Genomic DNA, 25,938 nt, shown 5'->3' with positions numbered 1-25,938 from the left:
AATAATTTCAGAACTACACACAAAGAAGCAATGGAAACATAGACAGGGATATGCTACTGAATAGCACTTTTATGGTTATAAGCCTTAATTCCTAAATTATATAATTCTTAGAAACAAAACAACATTGGATTAGGAGACAAGATACCTAAGCTGTTTTTTAGGCATCAGTAGTATTATATATTGTTAAGAATTTATATTTTACCACTTCTTAAGCTTATATGCTTTATATTTTAATATGTATGAATTCAAACTGCATTATAGAATCAGTGATACCTTACAGTACAAATTGATAACTATTTATTATTTTTGGTGGTATATAAAGTGGTGGTGTAACATACCATTTTTACTTGTTTGTCTATGTGAGGCAGTTGTTGGTATGTAACTAAGGCTTTCCTGTGTAGGGATTACAGACAAACACCACCACTTCTAGCAACATACCTATTTTTTGGTATCTTAGATTTAGTAAAATACAGTAATTTCCCAAGTGGCATTAGGTAAACCACCTAGTATGTGAGTGTGACTCAGTGGTAGTACATTTACCTAGCATGTTGAAGGCCCTAGTCTTTATCCCTAGCATTGGAAAGAAAAAAAAGAAGGCAATAGATTATAAAAGACAAGTATAATAGTATAATGTTTCTGACAAGCTTTCAAATGTATGTTTAAATACATTAAGTATATTTAGTATTTATATACTCAAATGATCATTTATGTACTATATTGTATTCTGTCAGTACATCTTAGAGTATCAAGTATCATTTTGAAAGACAAATTAATGGCAGGAAGTACTATAAGGATGTGTTTCACAGTAGTTACTACCAAGTCATCTAATAAGAAAACTAAATCTGTGCTGAGACTGGTAGTATATGCCCTTGTAATCTCAGCATTCAGAAGGCCCAGGTAGGAAAATCAGAAGTTTCAAGGCTATCCTGGGATACATTAGTGACACCCTGTGTCCAAAACAAATGAATTGAATCCATTTTGTTATTAATCATATCACTGTATTGAAGAACTAAAAGTTCAGTATTGATTGTGATTCATATTAACTCAAAATTTCTATCAAGTCATATCTAGTTAGCTTTATTCTAGTTATTACCTCTATCACTACTAATACCAATCATGTGTTGATATCTGGTACTTTATAATGAAAAATGAAAATAGTGATGTTGACAGAAAATATTAATCACTGTGCTGAGCATGTCCTATTATTACATTATCATTTTTGCCTATTTACCATAGTTTTCATTTTACCAGAATAATTATAAAAATATGTTTTTGCTCTTCACTCTTCTGGGGATAGGGGTTCTGGAGATCCAGGACCTCTTAACATTCTAGGTAAGCACTCTACCACTGAGATACACATGTCCCATTCTGTTTATTTTTTTTGAAATAGGGTCTCATGTAGCTTAGGTTGGTGTCTAACTCACCATGAATTGAAGATTACTTTGAATTTTGGCTCCTCGTTTCTCCATCTCTCCCAAGTGCTAGTATTACAGATATGGGCCATCACACCTGTCGGTCTGTAAGAGATAACTCAGCTGAAGCAGAAATAGAGAATATGCTGAAGTCAACAAGGTAGAAGTCATTCAGCTGTGGTTTGAATTTTGGCAGTCTATCTTTAGACTTAACCACTATATATATTTGAAACTGTGCCTTATATATTATCAAACTTTCCATAAAAATGTGGGTTTAACAGAAAAGCATAAATTAGGAAGTCTTGATTTAAAAAAAAATACTTTATTTTAATTAGAATTTGCATTAATTTGTGATTTCCAACAAAATAGCAGATGAGAGTAAGTTTTTAAAAGTTGTTTTGTAATTTAATGCTTTACATTAGCTGATATAGTAAATGGAAATTAGGTAGATTTTATCGTGTTTCTGTTGTACATAAATATTAATGTTCTATGAATAAATAGTTCTTTAACATTAAACATACATAAAGAAGTTGAGCGAAATTTGTGTATCGGAACAGACTTTCCAAAACATGTACTTCTATTTCTTTAAGTGAAGAATGCCTTTTTTCAATACTCATTTAGGATTTGCCAAAAGCATATCCTCATTTATCTTATAACACTGAAAGTTGTATGCTATTAACCTGTTTTCAGAATTAATTTGTATATTTTATAGGTTTTCTCATTTTAATAGGTTAGTATCAGTTCTTGAGCCTTGAAAAATATTTCTTAGTACTAGTCTTTACTAGTGTATTTAAACAAATTTAACCAGTTAAGAATCATGAAGAAGAGTTTGCTAGTTAAAATGCAGGAATGCATTTTTTTAAAAGTCATTGCTTATTTACCAAACATAACTGCTACTGGTATTTAGAAAACAAATATAACGTATTTTCTTATTTCTTAACAGAAAGCAATTCAACTGAACCCTAAAGATGCAACGTCAATCCACCTTATGGGTATCTGGTAAGAAAACTTAAATATTTTATTGCTACTTAATATGATCATGTTTCATAGTATGTATGAATACCTCATTTTGCAAAATATGCAAAAACAAAATGGAAGTTATAAAATATTGAAGAGTTGGGTTTTAAATCCATTAAGTAGTACTTGTGTGTGTTTTGTTAAAACAGCAAATTTAATTATGATTATGTTAAACACTGTTATTTTCCTTTCTTGGGAAAGACTATTCTCATTCATTGTGGTAAGTAAAATTGCATCATTTAAAATACAGTAAAACAATAAAATGCATCATAAAGGCATTTTTTTTTTAATCTTTGAAGTAAGCCATCTTTAGATTTGATTAAGCTGAGGAATCTTGCGGCCAGTATAAGTCATTTTGCTGGTATGAGGGAGTGTGAGTATTACAGATTTGCTGATTTCAGTCTTTGAGATAGATGACAGGTTGGTCAGTTTCTCTTGGGTATAGTCTGCAAAACTAAACATTTATTGTCCTGCATCAAGTTATTTTAAAAAAGAATACTTTCAGCCAGGCGTGGTGGCGCATGCCTTTAATCCCAGCACTCGGGAGGCAGAGGTAGGAGGATTGCCATGAGTTCAAGGCCACTCTGAGACTACAGAGTTAATTCCAGGTCAGCCTGGATCAGAGTGAGACCCCACCTCGAAAAAACAAAAAAACAAACAAACAAAAAAAAAGAATACTTTCCTAATTAAAAGACAGATTAAAGTAACTGCTGGAAATTAATCATTATTGAGGGATAGCCACTTAATCATAAAGCACACATGAGATACGGTCTGTGCCTCAGGCACTGAATCCCCAGTTTTGTTTTGTTTTTTTCCTACGTACGTCAGAAAATTTTAAAGATTTTTGGATGCTAATTATTTCACTCCTTTAAAAATAATTGTAAAAAAACTGGGCTACAGAGATGACTCAATGATTAAGTGCTTCTTGTACAAGCATAAGGGCCTGTAGGGCCCTGAGACTGCTGAGTTCAATCCCTTAGAACCCACATAAATAGCTGGGTGTGGGGACACACACACAGACACACACACACACACACACACACACACACACACACACACACACACGTCTGTAACTTCAGTCTCTTGGGAGTAGAGACCAGAGAATTGCTGGGGGCTAAAGGAAATGGCAAGTTCTGGAATCAGTGAAAGGACTCCTTATCAAGGAAACAAGCAGATGAGCAATGGAGGGGGCTACTCAATGTTGTTCTCTGCCCTCTGCTGTAGCCCACAGGGTTCCACATATGCATACACACAATGTATACAACATACATACCTACTATGTATACACAATTCAAAATTGATTTGTTATTCAAGCATATTGTGTTTAGTTTTGGCACATGTCTTCTTGAGTTTTTCCTATGTAAAAGAAGCCCTTCAGTAGGGAGGGAGGATAAGGTAGAAAGACAAATAATTCAAGGCCAGCTACATAGCATGAATTACATAACATCTCTCAAAAGAAAATGAAAACAAAACAGATAGGATATTGGATCAAGTCTCACATAGTTGTGAGGAACAGATAGGAAAGATATTCCAGTATCTGTCACAAAGTTAGCACTATTTACATTTAATCACAAAATATACCTCAATTACTAGATTGAGTCAGTTTAGATAATTCACTATTGATTATGAAGCAACTGCATATCAAGTACAAAATTTTAAACATAGAAGATTTCCTTTATAATATCTGCTAAGATATTTCATTCTGAAGTACAAAAATAAAAGTATAGTTAAGTGTATAATGCTGTTTTATTTTTATATAGGTGTTATACATTTGCTGAAATGCCTTGGTATCAGAGAAGAATTGCTCAAATGCTGTTTGCAAATCCTCCTAGTTCCACATATGAGGAGGTAGTGTGATGTCCTTTGTTAATACAAATTTCTTAACTACAGTACCATCCTACAGTGTCCACTCATATGGAGATCTGACTCAGTGAGGTTCTTGAGCAAGTTTCTAATGATTCAATCCAGCTGTAATATCACAAAGGCTAAATACTTACTATCCAGGACTGGTGAGTGCTAGGTGAGTGGCTGATAATTCTGGTACATTGTCAGCTAAGATAGCTCATGACTACTTCAATTTTCTGTTTGAAATTTATACTATGTAAAAGTCTTAAAGTAAAATTGAAATAGAGCAGCCATTATCCAGCATGTTAGTTATTCTATATGCTATAAGTTATGTAGGGAAATGAAGAACATGTATGAACCGATAAAAACACTATAACTCTATAAAAAATTGTGTTTGAAGGGCTCATGGTCCCTTATATTTTGAAGGTTGTTTGCTTTTCCTGTAAAAGTAAAATTTGAAAGGAATTCATATATAAGCATTAATTTTTTATACCCCTTTGGACTCTGGGAAGTGAATCAGGGTCTTACCTACTGAATTAATCTCCCAGCCTACTCTCCCAGCCTACTGGTTAAGTGTCTTTAGTTGACTCAGTCACAAAATTTTCAGAAGATAAGGAAATGACGTTTGAAAAAACTGTCCTAATACTTCTTATCATAATGTTTATATTTTCCTACTGAGATGCTACAATATACAATTTATGTTTAAGGTCCAGAGTTCCTTCCATCCCCAACAAAAGCCTCCCCCCCACAAGATTATCATAAAGTATATAAATCAATAAATTCTATCAATTTTGTATTAGAAGTCACTGTTATGATTTAAAAAAAGGCTAACACTGAGTTACACATACTAGATTCGTTTGTATGCAGGATAGTTAGGTAAGTTCTAAAGGGCAGCCAATTAATAGAAGTGATTATTTACATTACCACATTATTATGATCATAATCTTTGATGACTTAATACTGCTCCATTCATTTTGGTTATGTTCGTATCACTGTTGGTTTGATCCTTAGGTTAAGACTGCTTCTTTATATACTTAATAATAGATATAGGTCATTGAGAAAATGCTTATTAAAAATTATTGAGTCTTTAATCTTTTCATTTTTTTGGAATCTACTTTTAACAGGCCTTGGGATACTTTCACAGAGCAGAGCAAGGTAATATATTTTATTTCACCAATTAATATAATTAAGTTGAATGAATATTGAATATACCACAGGAATTTTTGCCTTAGGTATTACAAAAGAAATTTAAATACACTGAATTACCAATCACTGCAGTAAAAATTGCATCTGAAGTCAGAGCTGCAATTCTGTAATAGTTCATTCATTTAATATCTTTTTTGCAAAGGAACTTGGACAAGTTGACTGTTTTAAAATATATTTTATTAGAGAGAGAGAGACAAAAAGAGTGTGTGTGCCAGGGCCCCCAGCCACTGCAAACAAACTCCAAACGCATGCACCCCCTTGTGCATCTGGCTAACATGGGACCTGGGGCATCAAACTGGGGTCCTTTAGCTTTGCAGGCAAATGCCTTAACTGCTAAGCCATCTTCGCCAGCCTCAAATTGACTTTTTAATTTGCTATTATATAGTTAATTGGAAGCATTTAAATGAGAATTCTAATTAAAAGCAGTCTAATTTTTGGTATATATGTTGTCTTTGGTGAAAGTTTCATGCTTTTCGAATTTTGATTTAAAAACAAATGGCTTGCCCTACATAACTGTAGCCCATCCTCCTATAAGTTTATCCTTTTTAAAAAACACGGGGGCCAGGCATGGTGGCGCACGCCTTTAATCCCAGCACCCGGGAGGCAGAGGTAGGAGGATTGCTGTGAGTTCGAGGCCACCCTGAAACTACTTAGTGAATTCCAGGTCAGCCGGGACCAGAGTGAGACCCTACCTCGAAAAACAAAACAAAACAAAACAAACAAACAAAAAACCCCTACAAATAAACAAACAAAAATACAGGGGAAAGAGATGTAACTTAGTGATAACAGTGCTTTCCTAGTATACATGAGGTGTTTAGTTTTCAGCACTGAAAATATTACATTTAACCATGTAAGGGACATAGGTGCATATTACCCATATACCATAAAAACACTGCAAACATATTTGTTTTTTAAAAGACAGGTTTTTGCTTAGCTTGGCTTCAAACTTGTGATACCTTGCCTCAGCCTTTCAATTATAGTCATGTGGCTGCAAAACCTACAGTTCCTATTGAACTGAGTCAGAAAACAGAAGGGTTTCACTGACAGAAGAAAAGAGAAGACTAGTAAGAGGAGGAGACACTTCTGAGAATACTGAGTAGTGTTCAGCTGAAGAGGAATAACTAAGAGTGAAGAAACATCAGTGTCCTATGATCACTAACCTTAAAGACAAGCTGGTTCTCTTTCTGGTCTACTGATCTTTCCATGTTTCCAGCTTTCAAATATAGAGAAGGATAACAAGATAAACAAAAATAGAGAATGTAGAGACTTTGGGCTTTGTGTCTCCAGGAATGGCACTCACTGCAGTGCCTGATTCTTCTTCTCTTGCTTTGCCTTGTCCCCCCAGTGTCAACTGACATAGAACGGTGAAAATCATTTCACAGTTCAAATCATAGTAGTGATCGTGATAGACAGACAAATCATAAAGTTTTTTGATTATATACCTTTTCATAGATGGAGATTTTCTTTTACTCTCTTCAACATAAGTCAAGAGGGGGGCCTTTGGAAGTAGTTGGAGAGACACTCAATTTTTTTTTTATTTTAGTGAAATTAAATAGATTTTCATTGAAAAAAATTGTTTATTAAATTTGAGCTCCTATATTCATAGACTTAAGTAATTTCTTGCTAATAATTCAATTCATTTAGCTTTTAAAGCTGCCAAGAATTATATTTTAATGTAAAATATCTCTATAATCCATAAATTCTGACTTACTCTTAGTACCTTTCATTGATGTTTTTACCTGATACTACTTTTTATATAATGAATATGATTCTAGGAGTGAAAATTTCCCAAAAGCCTTTAAAACTAATTGTAAAGTAAGAGCTAAGATACTTAAGGTTGGAGGTCTTGAGAAAAACAGCCTTTTCATAAAATAATCCTTGGTAACGCCAATTATGTACTAGAGTTTATCTGAAAAGTCTCTCCAGGTAAGATTAGCCAGATTTTCCATCTCAGACATTCTTAGTCCATACTGTATTTGTTTATGTGTATAAGGTTATGAAGGTAGAAAGATGGAGACTTTTTCCCTTCCTGGTTCACAATCACATCTTCATTGTCTACCATGATGCTTGACAAATGTCATGAATGAGTATATAGATGCATCAGGCAGTGTACTTAACTTCAAGGCTACCTCAGTGTAAATTCTTAAAGAATGCTTAAATGATTTTGCATTATAAATAAAGTTAATCATACATAATATATAAGTATGTTTATTTATATTCTTTTCTTCTCAGTACTGCTTGTTGAACCTAGAGCCTAGCGCATGTTAAGCATGTGTTCTGTGAACAAGCTATCTGCTCTGCCCCAGAAAGTATGATTTGAATATAGAAGGTCCCAGATTATTTGAAGAAAACTGTCAAGAATTTATGAAGTTAACAGTCATGCATACTTGTATGTCTGTACTTTTCAGCACTCAGGAGGCAGAAGGATTTTGAGTTAAGAGGTCAACCTGGGCTAGACAGTAGGATCCAGGCTCACCTAGTCGATGTAGCAAAATCCTATCTCCAAAAAGAACCAAGTTAGTAAGAAAATACTGCTTTAATTCATAGGCCTTTTGAAATTTAACAATGTAATTTGTGGGCTGGAGAGATGGCTTAGCGGTTAAGGTTTTTGCTTGCGGAGCCAAAGGACCAAAGTTTGATTCCCCAGGACCCACGTAAGCCAGATGCACGAGGGGCACATATGTCTGGAGTTCGTTTGTGGTGGTTACAGGCCCTGGCGCACTCATTTTTTCTCTGTCTCTGCTTGCAAATACATAAATATTTAAAAAATGTAATTTGTACAACTTATGTGCAATGATATAGTATGTGTATGTCAAAACAATTAGTCTTCATCAGTCATTTATCATTCTTTGTATTGAAATGTTTGAGATTTTCTAGTTTTTTTAAAAAATAAAATGTATAGTAGTTATGAACTATAGTCATCCTATTTTGTTGTAGGTCTCTTTCCTCCTTTGTAACTATACCTCCTTATTTAACCACCCCATGCCTCCCCTTTCTCCTTTTCTAGCATCAGATACCTCTATTTCATTCTCAAATTCATAGGCTTTTCTGTTCATATTTTTTTTTCCTTCAACTGAGAATGTTCTTCAGTTTTCTTTTTGTTAAAATTCTACTCATCTTTCAAGGTATTATCGCTCATTTGATAATTTCTCTGGCTTTTTATAGTGCTTTGAAGTCTATACATCTGGTAACACATTTAGTTGTGCTCATGGTTCTAAGATAAATTATTTATATAACGTCCCTACTGTGCTGTAGATGTAGGTCTTGTTCCTCCTGTGTTTTAGTATCCTTTAGGATCCCTCTGTGTCCCTAAATATAGCAGATATTCACCAAATGTTGATCAAATGATGTCATAATCATTTCATTTATTCATTCTGCAAATGTACTGAGTGTGTATTTTTCCCCCTGAACTGTTTCTATGCACTTGGGATACAGTAAAGAAAAATGGATTAAAAAAATTAAAATTATTCTTCTTTTGTAGCACTGTATCAGTATGGAGATAACTGCTTCATACAACTTTAAAAATCAGAAAGAAGTATAATAAAGTACCTAGCGCATAATAGACATTCAATAAATGATAATTATGTCACAGATACTTAACAGGAAAATTATATTAGCCTAATCATTTATCTGCATATTTTACTAGAATTTAGACCGAAATATTAAACCTATAAAAATAAAAATACTCACTTAGCTAAATTTGTTTTTTGTTTGTATGTTTAGTGGATCCAAACTTCTACAGCAAAAACTTGCTACTTTTAGGGAAGACATACTTGAAGCTGAACAACAGAAAGCTTGCTGCTTTCTGGCTAATAAAAGCCAAGGACTACCCTGCACATACAGAGGAAGACAAACAGGTAAAACTAATAAAGTAAGGTAGATAAACTTTCAGAGGCACTATTAAGTAAACAGTAAATGAAGGGCTTCTTTAAAAGCATAATTGTTTATGGGCATAATACTGCTGAAAATACAGGTGTTCATTCCAAATGTATATCTAAGTTTTTACTGTAGAAATTTTTAGTTACTATCAGCGTATGTTAAGAGTTGCTTAAGACTATAATATGGCATTGATATATACACTTAGAAGTCAAGGAAGTTGTTGGTTTGTAGCTCAGCTATACAGTACTCACTTGTCATGCACCAGCTCTCTAGTTGGTGGTGAAAAAGTCTAGGAATGTCTACTAATGTGGAAGAGTTTTCTGGGTATCTTCATGTAGCCTTCACTATTAAATTTTATTTTTAGTGTCTTGTCTTGTTTTTTGGAAACTTTAGAAACCATAGTCTATTTAATAAATTTTACAAGTTAATCTCTAAGCTGTACTATTTATTTATAACATTTTTTTTTCATTTTAGATACAGACAGAAGCTGCTCAGTTACTTACAGGATTGTGACGACAGCTGAGAACTTTTCAAAGAAGAAAATACATGATATACCTAGTAAATTTTGCCTTGTCATTCAGTTATAAAGATGATACATTAACCATAATGGTTCTATGGCTTTTTTCCTCAGGTCGTTTATGTTGTAAACATTTAACAGAACAAACTTACAAAATGCTAGGTTCGTTAAAAAAATAACAGGGTAAAAGAAAAGAAATCGCCTTATTGCCTTTAAGAGCTATACTAATACATATCCTTGGCTCAGACAATTGTTTGCACTTGGGCATCAGCAGTACAAAATAGTCTAAGACAGGAAAAGGCAAAGTTGGTATGTTGCAGAGAAGGAGGAGTGAAAGTTAGTGGGACAGGAAAGTTCTTGGTTTGTAAGAAAGTATCTTAGAGCCCAGCTGTATAAGCAAAGAACTTGTTAAGATGACTGAAAGTGTAATGGTTTTCTTACTTAAATGTGAACATGAAAACAGAAGGGAGACCCAGAGAGGAAAACAAGGTTTTAGGTTAAGCAGGAGAGGACAATGGGACATGACACATGAAACGTGAAAGGAGTCTATGGGGAGGGATAAAAGGGTACAAATAGGGCAGGTAGCTTGGGGGAGGAGAAACAAAAAAAAACAAAAAACAAAAAACAAATTCCTTAAAAATGCCATAATGAAATTAATTCTCTATATGCTAATTGAAAATAAATTAGTGCCTGGCTGGAGGGATGGCTTAGTGGTTAAGGTGTTTGCCTGCAAAGTCAAAGGATCCAGGCTTGATTCCCCAGGGCCCACGTTAGTCAGATACACAAGGAGGCACACACATCTGGTGGTTGTTTGCAGTGGCAAGAGGCCCTAGCATGCCCATTCATTTTCTCTCTTCTCCCGCTTTCTCTGTCAAATAAATAAAAATAAAACATTAAAAAAAATTTTTTAATTAGTGAATTTGTCACTAGACAAAGCCCAAATTCTAATCCTGTATGGGATAAAAGACTACAGAAATTGCCTATGCAATGAATATAGATGCCTTAATAAACAGGATACTACTACTTAAATCTGGGGTGGGGGGTTGCCACCACTGCAACATATTACATTTGTAAAAAGCAACTTCAATGCCAATTACCTTAATTGGAGACTCTTGTGTAGATGCATTTTCCCCCCAAAGGACATTAGAACTAAAATGTTTTAGTAAGTTACATTGAATGGTGTGGATATGTGCTGTTCCTGTTTCATGAATGTTTTCAAAGAAAATGCTAACATGGTTCATTCTGTCTACCCATCTCTGAGATTTGAGTTGTTAATCTTTTGCTGTATTACTGGTTATGTGTGCATATCTATTCATCTGTGTCTTTAAACCTCCACAATTGAAAGTAGTATTACATCCCTAAATATTTCAGTTACTTTTCAGAATAAAAACACCTTCTCAAAAACAAATACAATCATCACAAATGGGAAGTTAATAATTCTTACATCTAGTAACAGTATGAATATACACTTCCTTAACTGTCCAAAAGTCATCTACTTTTTGAAATTAGGACAATTTGATTTGCAGCTTAGTTAAATACAAAAATTTTTACATTTTCTTACATCAGTAAATTTTGGAGGGCCAGTCCAGTTGTCTTATCAACTTCCTTCATTATCCTTCATCCCAGCATGGCCCTGTATCATACTGTTTTCAGGTACTCCATTTATATCTTTAAAATTTTATTTACTTGTTTACTTGCAAGCACAGAAAGAATGTGCATGTTAGGTCTCTTAACAACTGCAAACAAACTCCAGATGCATGTGGCATTTTGTGCATCTTGCTTTGTGTGAGTACTGGGGAATTGAACCGGGGCCAGCAGACTTTGCAAGTAAATGTCTTTAACTGCGGCTACCTCCCCAGCCCTCCAGTTAACTCTATCTTCTTTGCCTTTCATATTCATCTTTTCCAGAGTTTTAATTTTTGTTTTTGTTTCATTTTTCTGAGCTCATTTCTATATTCTATAATCCCTTCTTTTGCTTTTGGTTGTATGTATCCTTTCTTACATACTTTCTAGCAGTCTTTATTTCTGAGGCTTTTTTTTTGTTTTTGTTTTGTTTTTGGTTTTATGAGGTAGGGTTCCACTCTAGCCCAGGCAGACCTGGAATTCACTATGGAGTCTTAGAGTGGCCTTGAACTCACAGTGATCCTTCTACCTCTGCCTCTCGAGTGCCAGGATTAAAGGAATGTGCCACCACATCCGGCCCTTTTTTTGTGGGTGCTGCTTTTTAGCTGATTTTTTAAAAAATCTATTTATTGAGAAAGAGAGAGTATGGGCAGGCCAAGTCCTCTTGCTGCAAAAACTTGAGACACATGTGCCACTCTGTGCATCTGGCTTTACATGGGTACTGGGGAATCAAACCTGGGCCAGCTGGCTTTGCAGGTGAGTGCATCCTACCACTGAACCATCTTTCCAGCCCCTCATCTTAGCATCATAGTGCTGGGATTAAAGGTGTGTGCCACCACGCCCAGCTTTCTGAGACATTTTTGTCTTGTTCTTCCGTTACCACTTTTTCAGTCAGTAGTCATTTTATATGTGCGTATCTGTCCAATTCCTAATTGTGGCCTTTTCACATCTGATTATTTAGTTCATATCAATATATAATGCTTAAGAACTTCATTTTTCGCCCAGTGCCTAAGGATTAAACCCAGGTCTTTACACTTAAAAGTCAGTGCCCTACTAGTGGAATTCCCCAAACCCCTGTTTTCAAATTCACTTTCCTTGTTACAGTGACTTGTAATTTTCTAGGCATATATATATATATATATATATATATTTTTTTTTTAAATTATTTGCATTTGTGTGTGGACACACTGAGGTCTTTTGCTGTTGTAAACTAAGTCAGGTGCTTGTATCACCTTTTGCATCTGGCTTTACATGGGTGCTGGCCAGCAGACTTCACAAGCAAACACTTTTAACCCCTGAACTATCTTCTCAGCCTCATAGAAATACAATTTTTTGATATCATTAATATCTTGTTACTGAACAGGAAGACATTTAGGTTAATTCAAACATAATGAGTGTGGTGGTACATGTTTTTAGTCCCAGCATTCAGGAGGCTGAGGTAGGAGGGTAATTGTGAGTATAATGCCAGCTTGGGGCTACAGAGTGACTTTTATTTTTTTTTTAATTATTTATTTATTTGAGAGCGGCAGACACAGAGAAAGACAGATAGTGGGAGAGAGAGAGAATGGGTGCGCCAGGGCTTCCAGCCTCTGCAAACGAACTCCAGACGCGTGCGCCCCCTTGTGCATCTGGCTAATGTGGGACCTGGGGAACCAAGCCTTGAACCGGGGTCCTTAGGCTTCACAGGCAAGCGCTTAACCGCTAAGCCATCTCTCCAGCCCCAGAGTGACTTTCAAATCAGCCTAAACTAGAGTGAAACTCTACCTTAAAAAAACCCAAAAAAGGGAATGATCTAAAAGGCACAGTTTTGTGTTAGAGCATGTCCTGCAGCAAGTACAGAACCCTGGAATTAATCCCTAGAACAAGTACCCACAGAAATTATTTTTAGTAAGTTGTTTTCATGAAATAAGCTGTTTCATTACTAAGGCCTTTTATGGATTTGAGGGACTATCTTATGATTTAGATTTTGAAATAATTATAGATTCCTAAGTAGTTACAAAAGGCAATACAAATAGGTCTAGTATATACATCGTTCTTCCAGTTTGTGCCTATGGAGACATACAACCAGTATAATACTAAACTAAGAAACATCTTAAATTCACATTGTATCACTTTCAAATGTTTTCACTTTTATATCTAGGTCTCAATAATTTATTTTACGTAGATATTGGCAATTGCCACTCAGTTAAGATGCAAATATTTTCTTTTATGGGTTTTTTTTTTTTTTTTTTTTTGGTTTTTCAAGGTAGGGTCTCACTCTGGTCCAGGCTGACCTGGAATTAACTCTGTCATCTCAGGGTGCCCTTGAACTCATGGCCTCCTACCTCTACCTCCTGAGTGCTGGGAATAAAGGCGTGTGCCACCATGCCCAGCTAAGATGCAAAATTTTCCCCCTCATTTCAGGTCAGTGCTCTTTATACTTATCCCCCACCACCTAACCCAGGCTACCACTAATCTGACATAAACTTGTCACTTCAAGAACATTACACAAATAAAATCATATAGTATGTGACCTTTTGACACTAAGCTTTTTCACTCAGCAAGATACCCTTGTAGGGGTCTCCTTTTAGTATTGACTCATTTTTTGTTATATGGATATACCATCATAGATAGACCATTAAAGGTCATTTAGGAATTTTTCTAATTTTGGGGTAGTAAAACTGTTTATTGTGCACTCATGTTTTATTGTGGTATTTACGAAAGCCACGTTATGTGATCAGTTTAGACTTGTACGAATAAATGGGTAAAGAAAATGTATACATGCACAAGGGACTTCTATTCAACTGTAAAGAAAATTTATTCTTTCTAAGGTAATTGTTAGAAGTAAATTATCAATGTGTTATGCCAAATAAGCATCTTAGTCAAATACTGCATATTTTTTATGTGAAATCTAATTGTGTGTATGTAGAGTATGTGTGTGGTATACATACATGTGTGTGCAGGCCAAAGAACAATGGGTGCCTTTCTCTTATTGCTCATCCACACATTTCCTTGACACATGATCTCTCCCTGTACCAGGAGCTGTTGTCAGGCAGAGAGCTCCCCTACTCCCAACTAAGATTACAGAGGTGTGTAACTACTTGTAAGCTAGTTACATGATTCTGGGGAGTGGAACTTGGCAATCTCCTTCCTGAGAGGCCCTCATGCTTAAGTGGCATTCTTAACCATTTTCCCCAAAGCCTCCACTGAATTATTACAGAACTGATAGGACAATTATGATACGTGTATCTCTTTTTTTTTTTTTTTTGGTTTTTCGAGATAGGGTCTCACTGTGGCTCCGGCTGACCTGGAATTCACTATGTAGTCTCAGGGTGGCCTCGAACTCTCGGCGATCCTCCTACCTCTGCCTCCCGAGTGCTAGGATTAAAGGCGTGCGCCACCACGCCCGGCACGTGTATCTCTTTTGGAATTGATGCTCTGTGTTTAAAAACTGGCCGTATTCTACTGCATACCTGTCACACATTAGGAAAAAGTTTTTAAAAAATAGTATTTATTTATTTATACAGAGAGAACATGAATATGAATAAGGGCACATCAGAGCCTCTTCCTACTATAAACAAACTCCATACATATATGCTGCTTTGTGCATCTGGCTTTTTGTGGGTACTGGGGAATTAAACTCATGCCATTAGGCTTTGCAAGAAAGTGCTATTGAGCCACTCTCTCCAGCCCTCCAAAAATTAATTCTGTAAGTTTGAAAATAACCAGAGTATCTCATTAAGATTTGGTAAAGGAATCTGTGGTAAAGTGGATTCCTGCCTTATTTTATCTTTACTATGAATTTTGAATAAAAATGTAGAATATGATCTAACTTAGTATTTAGAAAAATAAAATCTTGGCAAAACAGAAGTGAGTGTATAGAAGTTAACTTGTAATTCTAAGAAATCAATTCCACCTCAAAACTTCAGTTTAATAAACATTGCAGTGCATACTGAAAGCTGGATAAAAATGGAAATGAAAGATGTTACATTAATAAGGAAGCCCAGTCTGCTGAAAGCAGCATTACCATTCATATCAGATTATAACTGTCACATACACATCTATACTTGAGCAAACACTATTATAATGAAAGTGTTATCTGAACAAAACTCACTTGATCTACACAAAACTGGGAGGGGGAGGTTCTTTAGTGTGCTTATTGAATTCAGAAACAATTGTTGTGACTGTGAGAAGAATGCAAATACTCAAACAGTAACAGAAACTTGTTACTCTGTGTAAATGTTTATGCAACTTTAGATCCAATAAATGTCTTAATTCTAGCTTATTATATCAATCTCCGATTTCATTAAAGTTTGAGCACAAAAGCAGCAAAGTTTGCATTACCTATTAAATGTTTCTAATCATTGACTTGCACAAATCTACTATGAATTAGGTTTGAAGAATACCACAGGTTTAAAAACAATCATAAAAAATACCTGATTGTTTTAAATTCTACAAATACCTAGCATCCAAAGTATCCTGTAAACAAACTTCTTCTGCTCAGTGAATTTTTCCTAATCACCAACGTAAATGTTACTCAATCTTACATAATGTCCATGTAAGTTAAGTTTTGTAGATTACCTTACTGAATTACTGATAAAAAAATCATCTATTCATTGAAATCAAATTGGCAGGTTAAAACATACAAATTCAGAAAAGCCAGCAGCATTTTTTTAATATATTCAAAGTGAGATTTGGCCTAAGCCCTAGATGCCTTCTTGAACAGCCATACAACCAAACAGACTTAGGAAATGTTACATAATGGAGAAGAACTGGAACAAGTTTTACTTTTTCCCTGGACAACAGAAACAAGGTAAAGCAACTTCAGATATTTGTGAATGAATGGCTGTTGTATTTTAATATACTTGGAGCTCTATAAAACTAGAGCCACTGTCATATATGCTTATATAGATATATACTTATTTTAATAAATTCTTTTGCTTGTTTCAAAATTTAAGGACATTTTTCCTGGTCAATCATTTCAGGGGAACAATAAATAAAGTAGAAAATGATGAAATGTTTTGCATATTTCTGTGGAAGAACGAAAAACATTTATACTTTGAGAGGTTCAGAAAATCAACTGTACAGAATGAACAGCTTATATACACTGTCTGTGCAATTTTTTTCTTCGCTGGGGTAGTTAAATGCAAGAGCTCCTCCAATACAAGAAGCCACTTTCATTCTTGTCCAAATCCCTCTGTCTCTTCTATTGCAAAAAGAAGTTTTTCCTTTAGTTGTTCATAACTCTTATATGGTGGTAGATCCAAGCGATTAAAACTGAACAAAAATAAAAACAAAATCAGATGTTTTCAGTGAAATAAAATGATTTGTAAAACAATATTCTTTAAAAGCACATGTTCTCTATGTAATTTTTTTGCCAAATATATTCTAACAATTCATTACTATGATATTAATATATCTAAATTTCTAAGAGAAATCAATTCAAACTTAGTAATACACAAAACATGTAATACTTGCCAAATTATAATAGAATCACAGTAATTTCAGCAATAAAGATTGAAACTCTTTTAAAAATTCTTTTTACCTTTCTGTCATGGATCATGAGTTTCCTTAACTTTTTTGGGTTAGGAATCCATTTCTATAATGGTTCCAGTAGTGGTGATATGGTGATGAAAACTCACAGTCCCTGTTATGCAATTTATGTTCTTGGTGGAGACAATCAAAGAACAAATTGTACTCGTTTCCTTAAGTAACTACACCGTATTAATCTCATATTTACTGAGATTTTCAGTCCTGCCAGGCTCTAATCGTTTTTGGGATTGAATGATAGAATAGTGAAAACTTTAAAAACAAGGATACCATTTAGGTCCTGCACTCAAGTGTCCATGGTTTTGTATTAATGGCTTAGTGAAATAACTGAACAAGTCACAACCTTTCTGTACTTCATTTCCTTATGTAGAACTACTCATCTGTCTTTGCCCTCACTCATGAGGAAGGCTGAAAATTAAGAGCCTTTAGAAATAGGCAGCCAACTAAACAGTGCTATAGAGAGTATTAATAAACATATTTTCATGTTTTTAAAGAAGTTAACCTATACATTAGTATTAAATACATTACTTCCTTCATATTTTAAAAAGCTAATAAATAAATCTGTATTAGCAGTAAAGACCACATACTGCTCTCCACTTTATGCTTCAAGGAAGAGATAGTGATTGAGGTTAGGAAAAAAAGTTTCCTTTTTCAATATATTACTTCCTGTACCAAGAAAACCTGTCACTTTTTCCTCATGCCTTCCTTTACATAGCCTTTGCTAAACTGTCAATCTATTAAGTCTGTTATTTTTTCCCTCCTGATCATTTCTGTTCAACACTTCATCTAGCCATCATCTCATCATTAGAGAATTTCCTGTCCTACTCACTTTGCATCCATTTTCTTCCTCCACATTTCTGTGGTTTTACATTGCTGCCAGAGGCATTTTGCTCAAAACACACATTAGCTTATGCCACTCTTCAAAACTGTTTACTGCTTCCAACTGCTACAGATGCAGAGAGGGTAGGATAATAGAAGGAAGCCTGTACTCTTAATATTACCCTCATCACTTATTTAATGTTTTTCTTAGCATAAAACATAGCTTCCTCTATGACAATGCTCTTGTCACTCTCTCAGGTCTAGAATATCCTTTCCAGCTTATAGAAGTCTCACTTATTCACCAAGAACCAGAATAAATGCTACAATTTCCTCAAGGATATTTACCTTGAGCATCTTAGATATTTTTAGTTTTACCTTAGCATTTACTTATATTATTACTGTTTTCTCACATCAGACTGATAGCCAAAAGGGCATATTCATCCTTGTACTCTTAGAAAATAATTTAATCAATATTGTGCTAAAGAACAAAATGATAGTAGATTATTTGATAAGGTCTGTTTTATAACATTAGTCACTATATGTTTTCTGCTGCTTCACAAAGAACAGTCATTAAAATCTACTCATCTTTAATTGAGCACATAATATGTAAAGATCAAAGTACTGCTTAAGTTTTATTTCTGGCTTTGAGTCTGATGTGTGTTTAAAATCAAATGTTTTTAACTTCTACTTTCTAACCAATAAAAAGGTAAAAGACTAATATGTTCTCCAAGTAGTGCAAGGAAACTGCTATGGTTTTCTAACTATACATAGTTCACAGAAAACTTAAATCTTTTTCTTTCTCTACAGAATATCATACTTCATTTTTTGAGGGCATATTTTATCATATTTTTTGCAAACAGTTTTAAATCCCATGTTTCTGGAATTAGCTAATCCAAACTCAAATCCTAAACAAACCTTTCTGCTTTCTTGTCCCTTTCATCAAAAATTACCAGAGGGAATCATAAAGTAACTAGTAGATCTGAGTGAGCAATCCAAACTTACTCTGCAACATTCATCCATGTTTAATAAGTACTTGTCTATTCTTTGATAACTCCCCAATTCTTTCTTCTTAAAGTTTTATCTAGCTGAGTGTGGTTATACATGCCTAAAAATCCCAGCAGTTGGGAGTCTGAGGCAAGAAGATCACCACCTTGGTACTTCTTTTGAAAAGAGAAATGTACTTTTTAAAAAGAGAAGTACAGAAATGTAAAGGAAGGTAACAGTAAAACAGCAGAATGAGAAACTAGATGAAGTAAATTAATAATGAGCTAGAGAGATTGCTCAGTGGTTAAAGGCACTTGCTCGCAAAGCCTGCAGCCTGGATTGTTTGTCAGTGCCCTTATGTTTGCAGCAGTAAGGGGCCCTGGCATGCCCATTCTATTTCCCCTTCCCTACTACTTACAAAGAAAAACAAAAATATTTTAAAATAATACATATTGAATGTTAGGCCTGTAGGAAATAACAGACTGAAATCTATAGTCCTGAACTAAAGCAGTATGGAAGGCAGGGTGTTGGGGGGGGGAATCCTTACTCTCTTCACTTTGGAAGGTTTCCAGAGGCAAAGAGAAACAATTTTGTATGAAAGTCTACCAAATTTCAGTAAACTGTACCATGAAATTACCCACTGTCACAGTCATGCTGAAGCAGGGAATGGGAAGATCTCTATAGAAACTTTGCAATCAAACCACTTGGTGGGAGAAGAATAAATAATACTGTACAACCATGTCTCCAAACTCCAAAAACCTCACCTCCGTCTGCTAAGAGGCAACAGAAACTGGTGACCACTGAAACTCAAGGTAAGACAGTATATAGCTTCAGCCCTGATGGAAAATTTCCAGTTGCAAGAATAAATACAAGCAGCATCTGGACCTGGGATATTGTGATGCATGCAGGGAAAGCACGATGTGTGGCCAGTGACAAGTACTGAATTATACCCTATACATAAGGGAACACTCAACCACATAAGCAACTTTGTTTTTCTCCCAGGCTGGCAGGACTGTCCAACCAGGAGAGGTAAATGCGTAAGACATCACAGAGGGTGCTCTAAGCAAGGAAGACATTTTTATGGTCTATCTGTCTCATTCTAGTCTAGGCTCACCTGGAATTCACTATGTAGTCTTGGGCTGGCCTTGACCTCACAACAATCCTCGTATCTGCCTCATGAGTGCTAGGATTCAATAATATTTTTTATTTTACATTTATTTCACTTTTTTGTTTAAATCCTCATTTGCATAAATATGTTTGGTTTTAGTTTTTGTACTGTTCAAATAGGTTATATGATTGGCCTCTTAACTATTCTGTTGTGTTCTGTTACTTCATTTTCTCTTCCCATCCACTCTTCTCTATATGTACTAACAATTTTCTGTATTGTTGATAATCTTTCAGCTCCGTTAACACTAACAACTTCCCACTACTGTTTGTCTTTCCTCTATTCTGTGATGTTAATAACTAATTCCTAGACTTGTTCAGTTTATTTCCTTTCCTCCTATGTACCTAATGTCCTAGTATTATTTGTACAGTACTTGTCTTTTATTTCTCCAAAGTTACTGTTAAACTGTTCCTGATCCTTCATAATAGTAGACCTATCCATCAATTTGGGTTGCTTCTGCATTACAGAGTGATGCTGGGGTTCACACCTGAAGCCATGAGCAAGTGCATGGGCTGATGGCTTAAGTTTTTAACTATAAGAAAACAGAGGCGAAGAACAATACTTCAACTCAACATCCACTTAAACAGTGCAGATACTTTTTATTGAAAGAAAACAATCAAAAACTCAGCCAATGACTTAATCTGAGATGTATAAATCCCAATTAAGAAACACAGAAAACAAACAACAAAACAAGTCAAGAAAGCATGACTCATCTGAAAGCTACCAACCTCACAGTAACAGATTCCAAGCAAAGTGAATTAAAAGAAATAACATAAAAATATAAATCATTTAAAATGTTCAATGAAATCAAAGAGAAATGAGTAAATTCCCAAATGAATTCAGAGAATACAAATTTCTAGATGAAGTGAATTATGGAACTATAAAAGAAATACAATCAAGCAAGAAATATTGAAAAATTAGAAATTTAAATTGTATGAACTTACCAATTAACAAATGACCTGCAGAGCCTTAACAATGAAATGGCTCAAGATAGAGACAGTAGATAGAGACAGTATCAGTCGAGGCTTAAAGACAAAGTAGATGAACTAGAAGGTATGAACAGTACCTGAGAGATGTATGACATATTAAAAGACCAAATTTATAAATCATGAGCTTAGGAGAAGGAAAAGAAGTACAAGATGAGGATACAGTAAACATATATTCAGTACAGTTATAGCAGGAAATTTGCAGAGTCCTGGGAAATACTGACATAATTAAAATGCTAAGTACACAAAAATACCATTTAAAGCTGTAAGCGAGCAGTATAAAGCCACATATAAAGACAATACTAACATGAATACTGCTCTCACTGCTAGCCTAACAACCAGCTCTGGAGAGATGGTGACAGATTCTGTAATCACCCAAAAGTCATTGAAGCAGAAATCCAGTGGCAATGAATGACTCAACACTCAATTAGACTGATAACACACCCACCAAGGCCCACAAGAGGGGCAGGAAAATTGTAAGAGCAGCAGAGTGGGTACGAATATCCTGAGGCACAGTCCCCTGATCTACAGAGAGAGACTGAGGCTTTCATGTCCCCACAAAATACCAATAACAACTGAGGAGGGCCTTCAGTGAAATGGGGAATGACGGAGAGGGGTTATAAGAATTAAACCTTCATGCCGGGCGTGGTGGCGCACGCCTTTAATCCCAGCACACGGGAGGCAGAGGTAGGATTGTCGTGAATTCGAGGCCACCCTGACACTCCATAGTGAATTCCATGTCAGCCTGGCCTAGACTGAGACCCTACCTTGAAACCTTCCCCCCAAAAAAGAAAATAATTAAACCTTCTTTAAAAAAAAAAAAAGATAAAACCATATGAATAAAAGCAGACTTCTCAAAAAAAAAAAAAAAACACTCTTAGGAAGGTATTGCACAATGTATCACAAAGTCTGTAAGACACTACAACCCAACTGACTATATCTAGCAAAACTATTTTTGATCCCAGGCCAGAAAGCTAGCATTCCCCCAGGGGACTCCCACTCACTGATGTCCCCCAGCCAGCCTTTCCCCAGGGAATCTTCAGGGGGAAATGCTGACCCACTCCAGTAGGCTAGCTTTCCCCCAGGGGACATCCAGCACAAACACCTTCCACTTGCTTCTTCCCACCCCCAACCCCTGTATATGGACCTAGGCCAGCAGGCTAGCATACCTCCAGGGGACCTTCCTGTGCAAACACAGTCCCATTCATTTCCATCCCACACCTCCCAACATGGAACCAAGTCAGCAGGCTAGTGCTTGAAAACCGCCCCCCCCCCCCACCAGAGACCTCCACATGCCACTGCTCTGCCTTGTGTGAACCCAGGCCAGCAGGCTATGGTTACCCAATCCCTAGGCTCTCCCACCACAGGGGACATTCACCCCCACCCCCCCCCCATTGTTAGCTGACCCACAGGGTAGATTACAACTTAATCCTAAATTAAATAAGACTCCTACACTGTAATGGGCAGACCACAGCACAGAAGGAATAACACGAAAATCAAATGCAAGTAAATCCAATGAGATCGTCCAGTCCCACAATGGATGTCTCTAATCAAAACATAGAAGAAGCCAGGTATGGTGGCACATGCCTTAAATCCCAGCACTCGGGAAGCAGAGGTAGGAGGATCACCATGAGTTTGAGGTCACCCTGAGACTCCATTGTGAATTCCAGGACAGCCTGAGCTAGAGTGAAACCTTAACTTGAAAAGCAAAAAAAAAAAAAAAAAAAGAAAAAAAGTAAATAAAATAAAAAACTAGAAGAGATGTTAGGATCAGAACCCCTCCCCCCCCAAAAAAGGTATGCAACCCTGAGCAAGCAAATATCAGAACTTGCAGAAAGCAACAAAGGGTCAATAATTGGATGAATGCTGTCCTTGCTAGATCAGACCTAATAGAGAAGAACCAGGAAGGAATCTAAAGAAAAGAACAGATCTGAAGGACCGTGAAGGGCGGGGGGAGGACCTCCACAACCAGCTGGCTAAACTCAATGAAGACATAAAGAAATGCAAGGATGAATTAAAGAAGCATTAAGAAAATAGAAAATTATGTGAAAAGGGAACTCAAAAGAGGAATGGAAACTACACATAAAAAAAAGTCGTAGAAAATACAAACCAAACTGAACAAGCCCAAAACTCAACAGAAGCTCTCAAGAATGGAGTCAGCCATGTGGAGGATAGAAACTCAGAACTGGAAGACAAAACAGAAGAAATAGTTCATGAGTCCAAAAGTTTCAATAAGTTCAAAAATTTTTTGTGAACAGAACATGAGGGAACTGTGGGATACCCTTACATGACCCAACATTCTGATCAAGGGAATACCACAGGGGGAAGAAATCCAGGCATGGAGAACTTATTCAAAAATTATCAAAGAAAACCTTCCCACTCTCTCAAAGAAAGTCCCCTCAAGATATAAGAAGCTAGAAGAATTCCAAACAGACTGGACCAAAGGAGAAAAGGATAGGTTATTGATTTGGGATCTCTCTGTCTTTGTTATGAAGGCATTTAGTGCTATGAATTTTCCCCTGAGGACTTCCTTTGTTGTGTCCCATAAGTATTGGTAAGATGTGTTCTCATCGTCATTCGTTTCTAGAAATTTTGCAATTTCATTTTTTATTTCATCCACTATTTATTGTTTAAAAGTGTGCGGTTCAGTTTTCAGGAGCTGATGGGATTCTTGGTGGGTCTTTTTTTTTTTGTTACTTTCTAGCAATAGAGCATTTTCATCTGGTATCATGGATGAAATTATGTCAGTCTTCCTAAATATATGGAGGCAGGTTTTGTGACCCCATGAATGATCTATTTTAGAGAATGTTCCATGGACTGCTGAGGAGAATGTGTAGTCTGTGGATTTGGGATGGAATGTTCTGTAGATGTCTGTTAGGTCCAAGTGTTCTATGGTTTTGTTGATCTCTCTTCCCTGTTGAGTTTCTGTTTGGATGATTTATGTATTACTGATAATGGTGTATTGAAGTTCCCAACTATGATGGTACTGGTGGTTATTTCTGTTTTATTGTCAAGTAGGTTTTACTTTGTGAACTGTACTTCCCCTGTGTTTCGTGCATAAAGATTTATGATTGTCATATCCTCTTGATGGATCATTCCCCTGATAAGTAGGGAATGGCCTTATTTGTCTTTTTTGATTGCTTTTGGTTTGACGCCATAGTAATAAAAACAGCATGGTATTGGCATAAAAACCAATGGAATGGAATCAAGGACCTGGACTTTGGGTCCTACAACTACAGCTTGACAAAGGCCCTAGCAATATAGGATGGAAAAAAGAAAGTATCTTCAACAAATGGTGCTGGACAAACTGGATAACCATATGCAAGAAATTGAAACTTGATCCACACATCTCGTCATGCACAACAATCAAGTCCAAATGGATCAAAGACCTCAATATAACACCAGAAACTCGGCTACTACTGGAAGAAAAGTTAGGAGGAACATTCCATGATTTAGGAATGTGAAAAGACTTCCTGAACAAAATCCTAGTAGCATAGAATCTTAAATAATCACTCAACCAATTGAATATTATGAAGCTGAAAAGTTTGTTCACATACAAACATGCAATAAGCAAAGCCAAAAGATTACCCACAGAATGGGAGAAAATATTTGTTGAATATCCAACTGACAGAGGCCTAATATCTAGATCTACAAAGAACTCAAAAACCTAAACAATAAAAAGTCAAACAACCCACTCACAAAATGGGGCAAGGAACTGGAGAAGCAGTTCACAGAGGAAGAAATACAAACGGCAAACACACACTTAAGAAAATGTTCATCATCCCTAATCATCAGGGCAATGCAAACTAAAACAACTATGAGATTCCACCTTACCCCAGTAAGGATAGCAAACATCAAAAAATCAAATGCAAACAAATGATGGTGAGGATGTGGAGAAATAGGAACCCTCATCCACTGTTGGTGGGAATGTTAGATGGTACAACCACTTTGGAAAGCAATATGGAGACTCCTAAAAAGCTAACTATAGAGTTACCAACAGACCCAGTTATTCCCGTATTGGGCATGTACCCAAAAAGTTCCACACCTCAGCTCAGAGAGATTTGCTCAACCATGTTTATAGCTACTCAATTCGTAATAGCCAAGAGTTGGAATCAACTCAGATGTCCATCATTAGACCAATGGATAACTAAGATGTGGTATATCTACATGATGGAATTCTACATCTCAGTGAACTTACCCAATCACAGAAAGATAATCACCACAAAGTCTCACTCACCTACAGCTCCTAACCTGAATGTACCCAAGTTGCCAACATACCTACCAAGCACCTTGAGGACAAGACAATAGGGAGGGTGGGGGACACAAAACTGGAACCAAATGGCAATGGTACCATACAACTCTACATCCTAAAAGACAGACTTTATGTCCTAACATGAGGTACTCAGAAGAGTCTATATAGCACAGTCATAGGTAGAATAGTCTTTACTTTCTGTTAAATCCATTTGATCTTTCTGCGTTTGTTTTGTTTTTACTTATTTTTTTTTTATTTTGGTAGTCAGTGAAGACAGTGTATTTGGTACCATTGTTAACCTCCTCCCTGTCCTCTCCCCTCTACAGGGACCCTCCTTGTTGGGGTATATGGGCCATGCATTGTGGGGTTAGCCTTTAGTTTGGGGTAGGAAGAAATGTCTCTGCATGTCATGACCCAATGTGTAGCTCTGACATTCTTTCCACCCCCTTTTTCGCAAATTTCCCTGAGCCATGGTGGGTTCATATTAGGTCTGCTTCTGTGTTGAGATTTTGGGCGCCTCTCTGTCTCTGGATATCTGATTTGGTTGGGGTGATTGTACTCTATGTCTACCTTCTTCACTGTTGTGCTGGTTCCCAGTTCTCCAAGAAAACAGCATTCCTGCAGGTTTTCCCAGTTATTCTTAGTTTTAGCTGAGGCCCTTTTGAGCTATGATGGGGTGGTTCTCTCCTTAGGATCTGCGTCTA

The 25,938-nt window shown here is 36.0% G+C and overlaps 2 protein-coding genes across 7 annotated transcripts in view; one reads left to right on the top strand and one right to left on the bottom strand.

Annotated features, from left to right (window-relative positions):
• Rmdn1 (regulator of microtubule dynamics 1) overlaps window positions 1-9,966 on the top strand; it is a 46,802-nt gene extending 36,836 nt beyond the window's left edge. Inside the window, exons 6-10 of one of the 2 annotated variants that reach the window (XM_045144378.1) lie at window positions 2,356-2,411; window positions 4,190-4,277; window positions 5,399-5,429; window positions 9,204-9,337; window positions 9,834-9,966. In XM_045144378.1, the coding sequence (XP_045000313.1) occupies window positions 2,356-2,411; window positions 4,190-4,277; window positions 5,399-5,429; window positions 9,204-9,337; window positions 9,834-9,872 (348 nt within the window). In that variant the 3' untranslated portion in view covers window positions 9,873-9,966. Of the gene's footprint in view, window positions 1-2,355; window positions 2,412-4,189; window positions 4,278-4,319; window positions 4,450-5,398; window positions 5,430-9,203; window positions 9,338-9,833 lie in introns of those variants that run through there. The other variant, XM_045144379.1, reaches the window with a different exon arrangement.
• Window positions 9,967-15,388: 5,422 nt separating this feature from the next.
• Wwp1 (WW domain containing E3 ubiquitin protein ligase 1) overlaps window positions 15,389-25,938 on the bottom strand; it is a 139,288-nt gene continuing 128,738 nt past the window's right edge. For all 5 annotated transcript variants that reach the window (XM_045143224.1, XM_045143223.1, XM_045143227.1 and 2 more), the window contains one exon: window positions 15,389-16,755. In XM_045143224.1, coding sequence (XP_044999159.1) covers window positions 16,656-16,755 — 100 coding nt within the window. In that variant the 3' untranslated portion in view covers window positions 15,389-16,655. The remainder of the gene's footprint in view (window positions 16,756-25,938) is intronic.

Source organism: Jaculus jaculus, chromosome 2 (genome assembly GCF_020740685.1).
Source record: "Jaculus jaculus isolate mJacJac1 chromosome 2, mJacJac1.mat.Y.cur, whole genome shotgun sequence".
In the NCBI taxonomy this organism is placed as follows: Eukaryota; Metazoa; Chordata; class Mammalia; order Rodentia; family Dipodidae; genus Jaculus; species Jaculus jaculus.
This window is presented reverse-complemented; position numbering and strand designations above follow the sequence as displayed.